At 36.3% G+C, this 6,119-nt stretch overlaps 1 protein-coding gene across 1 annotated transcript; it reads left to right on the top strand.

Moving 5' to 3' along the window:
- Positions 1-5,417: 5,417 nt before the first annotated feature.
- On the top strand, positions 5,418-5,906 carry LOC131649035 (uncharacterized). Its single transcript, XM_058918782.1, has 2 exons — positions 5,418-5,564; positions 5,670-5,906. The coding sequence occupies exons 1-2, from the start codon at positions 5,418-5,420 to the stop codon at positions 5,904-5,906; spliced, it is 384 nt and encodes a 127-aa protein (XP_058774765.1).
- Positions 5,907-6,119: the final 213 nt, after the last annotated feature.

Genomic DNA, 6,119 nt, shown 5'->3' on the forward strand with positions numbered 1-6,119 from the left:
GTATCTTGAACAGGCTCCAATACCGGATCACCCTCTCGATAAGGGGGTTGGTTATTTCTTCGCCTAGTTTGTGGAACTCCCATAAAATCTGCCATTTGATTTATTTGTGATGATATTTTTTGGAAGGTTTCTACATTGTCCCTGTTAGTCCTTGTCATGTTTGCTATTAATGGGGTAAAGAGTGACCCTATTTCTTTGGCAAGAGCACCTAGCATATCATGGTTACTTGCGTCCATTTCTTGCCTAAACGCTGCTTGACTGTTGGTAGTTAAGAGAGGCATCTGGCTTGATGTGCCTGCATTTTGTGCACTTCGACCTACCGAACCCGTATTAGGAGAAAATGTCGTGGCATTAGGTGCAGTATATGTAGGTCCTGCCATATAAGAATATGGCATTCCATAAGGGTTTCCGGGCCTCCATACATCGAATGTAGATGAGAATGGCCTTGGAGAATGTACTTGACTAGTCGAGAAATGAAGCATCTCGTTTGTGCCTGTTACCTGAGGCATGGTGGTCGAACCGGAAATTGGGATCGTTCCTGATGTGTTTTCGGGCATGGCTTGGGAACTAACTGCAACCGCAGATCCTCCCGAAACGGGTATTTCCTGTTCTTGTGATGTAGATGTCGAAACATGTGTAGTATTTGCTGCTACTGTTCCTGACCCTTGTGGGGGATCTTGATCTCCACTTCCACTGGTCGAATTGACCATTTTCTTGTTGTACTTTCGTTTAGGAATCAGTGGCGCACTGTTGGTTAATTTACCGTTCCTAAGGTTCATACAAGGTCTTGATATATTCTAGACAAAATAAAGCAACAAATTAATGACATTCTGTTTGACACTGTCCCACTGGGCGTGCCAATTTGTTTACAGTGATTTCCGGTAAACAACCGCTAGTCTTCCAAACTATAAAAAGTATACTTTGGTTACTCGCATGATCGACTAGATTGATCCTAGGACATAGTCAAAAAGCTTGTCTTTTGTGATAATTTGGTTCATATTCTGTCAGTTGTTTGGCTTCGAAATAAGAAATTAATAAACGAAATGTAAAGACTGATAATTGCCTTGTTATACACGTAAATACAACTTAGGCGAAAGATGAAACAAAAATAAACTTGCAAGAAACTTAAAGTACAGGAACGTAAATTGCAGAATGTAAATGCTTCGAATGTAAACTTACAAGAATGTAAATGACTAAAATGTAAAGAAATATAAAAGAAACTGGAAAGATACTTGAATAAAGATGAATACAAATGTATTTAAATTGGTGGTGTCATACGTACATTTCTCAGCGAACTCGTTCTCTTAACACTTGATACTTGAGTGATTTGTGAGTGATTTGTACAAAATGAACACACTGGATCTTGATATTAAGATCCTTATTTATACTAATTTCGACCCTAACGGTCCTACACTAGCGAAACGCCACGTTGCTCACATGCATACGCTTCGAATCCCTGGGGCGCCATATGTCCTTGTTCGGTTACACAGACTATTTCGAAATTTAAATCCTCCCGCCTGAATTCTCTTTCGATACGTGGCAACGTGATCAAAACCGAGAATGCTACGAAAACATGCCAAGCTTCAGTACCCTTCGTATTTCGTAAAAACGCTTAAGTTTTAAAGACAATTTACTTTGAACTAGCTTCGATTTCCATTATCTTTACTTCAACTTAAACAACATCCTCGAATCATGGCCATCAGGAGCCATTTTTATTCTCAGAAATGGTCATCAGAGACCATTCTTCTTCGAACTCTAACTCTTCAAAGAATATTCTATCTAAACGAAATCTCCAGCTAACACACTCATACACACAGTCATCCAAGCTGATTTGAATTACTAGTTTATTACTTTGTACTTTCTTTCTTCAATTTCCTTAAAAAAATGGCTTAATTACACTTGTGATCGTCGTATTTTAAGTAACTCACGAAAATGGACCTGCCTTTTGAAATCCACGAAATTGGTCCCAACCTCCATCCCCCCTTCCAAAACGCTGATGTGTCATTTAAAAGGCTTATGTGGCATGGCTGACATGGTATTTAACAATTTAAATCACTTTTCATTATTTGTAAAAATTCTGGAAAAAAAATTTAATTGATTAAATGATCAAATCCCTAATTCACTTTTTCCTAATTCAATTTCACGCCCTTGTTCCAATCCATCTTCATTTTCCTTGTTTCCTCCAACTAGTTCGTTTCACTCCAATCTCTTCATTTCTCCAACATCTTCATCTTCAAGGTGTCATACCCCAATTTTTGACCCTAAGATCATACATCATTTGCGTTTCAATCTTCAATCAAGATCACAATCTTGAGCTTTCATTTTTTTGGTGTTATGCTCACTTCGCCTCTGAGGGGAACCATCAAGCACTTATAGCTTTTAAATTTGTTTTTTACTAACCAAAATCCAAAAATATGCATTTTGTTTCTTTTGTTTGTGTGTTACAGATAAGATATCGAGCAAGAACCAAAGCAATGCAAGAAAAAGAATTTTTGAAAATTTTACAATGGAAATCGATTTACCCATATAGGAAATCGATTTCCTAGGACGAAATTTTAAAAAAGAGGGAAGCATGACATCATTTTGGCACCAAACACATTTTTCTTGATTATTCTTTGTCATTTACTAATATTCCACCTCACCACAAATTAATTTCACTCATTAACCTCATTTTAACCCCACTTTACCAAATTAAACACAAGCTAATTACCAATGAACAATGACCAAATTGCCCACACCTCCACCTCCAATTCTATAAATAGAGGCCTTGACAAGCTTGAATAGCCAAATAAACTCTTGCAATTTCTCTCCTCATCCCTACCAAATTCACATAAAGCTCTTTTTTCTTTCATAAAGTTAGTGAGTTACATCTTGAACCTCACTAACTTTGAGCTAAACCATCATCCATCTCTCTTTTTTCTTCAATTGTTGAGAGATTAAGACTCGTATTTATGTGTTCTTGAAGTAGATTCAAGTTTTGTTCAAGATTTGGTAAATTTCTATATCCTTTTTTATATTCCACAATGTGATTATTTTGTGCTTGTGTGTGATGCATCTTTGATGCTATATTGGTGACATTTGGTGAAGATTTGATGGAAAATTCGTGCACATTGATATATGAGATCATAAGGTGTTTGTGTTTTTGCTTAAACAAGGTTTTATGCTTCCTAATGCTGTTTTTTTGAAAACTGCGCGCAGGAAATCGATTTCCTACAGAGGGAAATCGATTTCCACTCTGTTTTTTGCGCTAGATGTGAAAACTGCACTCAGGAAATCGATTTCCTACAGAGATAAATCGATTTCCATACTCAGGAAATTAATTTCCTGCAGAGGTAAATCAATTTCTCGGCAGCTGCTTTTTTTCCATTTTAAACTTGTTTTTTGGTTTTAACTCCTCTTCTACTCCATTCTTTTGATATTTTCTTTGAATTACAAATTAGAGACCTAATTCCTCTCTAATATCAATGGACTTAGGGCGTCGATAGGATGAAAATCCGAATCCGCAATATTAAGTGATTGAGCTTAGAGATGGAAGGAGCTTTTGAGTGTGGTTCCATCTTTTACCTTTTTTATTTTGATCAATGAAAGTCTTAATATCTTGAGAATTCTTATGGATTCTTGATAAAGACTAGATCACTATCTATTTTTTCTTTTCGTGCGGTATTGCTTTCAGAGAGTGATCTATATATCGCTTCTCTCGCATGCATTAGCACACAAAGTTTTGACCGACCTCGTTGTAGGGTGATTTCTACATAAATCACTTGGTGATCTGCTTAACATAGCGCAATATTTCGTGTCCCGAATAAAAAAGATCAAACATGGAAGAGAATTGTATGCGGTTGATTTCAGACTTATGGAAGTTTATCGTGTGGTCGCTATGATTTTATCAAGCTTCTGATAAATTTCGATTGAATTTAAATCCGAGAACATCCTTCACTCACCATCGATCTTTATTACTAACTTTGATAACATACTTGACAAGTTTCAAGATGGTTATCTTTAACATCTAACAATTGACTTTAATTTCTGCACTTTATTATATTGCTCTTTATTTCTCGCTTTATGCTTTATTTTATCATTTCATCATGTTTATGTTTCCGCCATTTTCTCTTTGTCAATTTGGACGTTTATATTCCGCTATTTTCTCTTTGTCCATTTGGAAGTTTTGTTTATGTTTATGCTATTTTCTTTTTGTCCACTTGGACCATACTCTATTTTTGTGCTAAAACACTAATAAATAACAAAATCTAAAAAACACCTAAGGCTCTCTATGGACTATTGGTTACTATCCCGAGCATTTTGGAGATATGGACTTGTTGTACTTAGTACCTCTGGCCCCTTTTATTCTGTTGATTACTCTGTCGTTATTCTATCTGTCTGGCATTGGATTGGTGTCTGTTTGTGTGTGCAGGTATTTCCTTGAAAGCCCTTGATGGTTAATTCCAATGCGTCATGATAAGGATTTTACCCATAAATAGCCGTTACTCTGCCCGATTTTTGTCAGAATTTTAATGTGCTTAATCCCCAAGTGGTAATGCGTCGGTTTAGTGTTGGTAGTCCAAAGGATGAGAAATCTACCTTGACTCTTAATGTCAAGTGTAGGCTTCTTTTTGGTTAGATTGTTCTTTCCTTAGCTTTTATTTTATGCACTAGGATAGTCCCTTCATCTCTTGCCCCCTTCTTAGATTTTCAAAATCTTCTCCCTTTTTCAAAATCTTCTTATGTTTGCAACCTTTTTAAAACCTTTTTCTTTAAAAAATATCTTTTGCCTTAGTGGCTTTTCTTCAAAAGTTTAGGCATGATTAATTGTTGTAGTGCGTTGCGATACCCCACGATTTTGAAATTGATTGATATAATGAGATCTTTTCCATGTGAAAGAGCTAGTGGCATACTCGTTGATTTTCATCCGAGTTGGAGCTCTTCTTTCATTTGTGATGCAAAGAATCCATTTGTTCTCATAATTAAGATCAATGACTGAGTATTTTTCTCCGACGACGATAAAGTGTTTATTCTTTTTAAAAACCGTTTTCCATTTTAAGTGGAACTACATTAGCGCTGACTTCTCCATTGCACCGAGGAGGTATGTAGGCACAAGGCTCAACGTCTTGACGAGCTTATTTTAAAATTCAAACAAACCCTTTCTTTTTGCACACAATATCGTTTATAAACACAAATTTTCAAAAAGGTTCCTGTGGAATACCACAGATATGAGGGGTGCTTAAAACCTTCCCCATGTATAATCAACACCCGTACCTTAGATCTCTTTTTGTTTTAAAAACAAACTTTGGGTTTTATTTCGTGCTTTTCCGGAAACAATAAAGCGCGGTGGCGACTTTCACTGAAATATTGAGTCGAGTCAATCAATGGCTTCAATCTCAGATTTTCCCCGCTACACAAGGATTTGTCCATAATCATCAATGTCACAAGCTAGTTACATGTCGACCTCTAACTGTGCGTCACGAAGAAGAGAAGTTTGTTGCTTCTGTGACCTTGACTCACCTCTCACTACTTCATCGACGACTGGGAATCTTGGGAGGAGGTTTAATGGGTGTGGGTTATTCAAGGTAAGTGAAGTTCTCTTTCTGTTTGAATCTGTTTCAAGGTAAATGCAGTTCTCTTTCACTTTCTGTTTTAATGGGACTGGGAAACCTTATTGTTTGTCAATGCAGTTGCATGGAAGAAAGGGATGTAATTTCTTTAGTTGGTATGATGTCGAAATTTCTGTTCGTGCAAAGGAGGTTATTTTGTCACTAATGAAGAGAATTGATGAACTTAAGCAGAAGGACAATACAAAGTTGAAACAAGATGAGGATTTGAGGAAGAAGCTAAAGTTTTGGCAAGGATTGTTTGTTGCATCTGTTGTGGTCATAATAGGATTGATCGGTTTTGTCAGCTTGAAGAATTGAAGAATGTGATGCTTAGTTGTTATGTTTAGAATTGAAGGAGGTTATTTTGTCTTATTTGTTAGGTTTTATATAAGGATGGCATGTTTTAGTGGTAATGTTTGGAATTGAAGGATGTCTGCCTTGTTGTCTTATTGTCATTGTAAACTTAATATGTTGTGGTGTACTTAATATTGTTTGAATGAAAATGAAATTTGTTAAACTACCTTGTTGTTT

Source organism: Vicia villosa, linkage group LG2, assembly GCF_029867415.1.
Source record: "Vicia villosa cultivar HV-30 ecotype Madison, WI linkage group LG2, Vvil1.0, whole genome shotgun sequence".
NCBI lineage: Eukaryota > Viridiplantae > Streptophyta > Magnoliopsida > Fabales > Fabaceae > Vicia > Vicia villosa.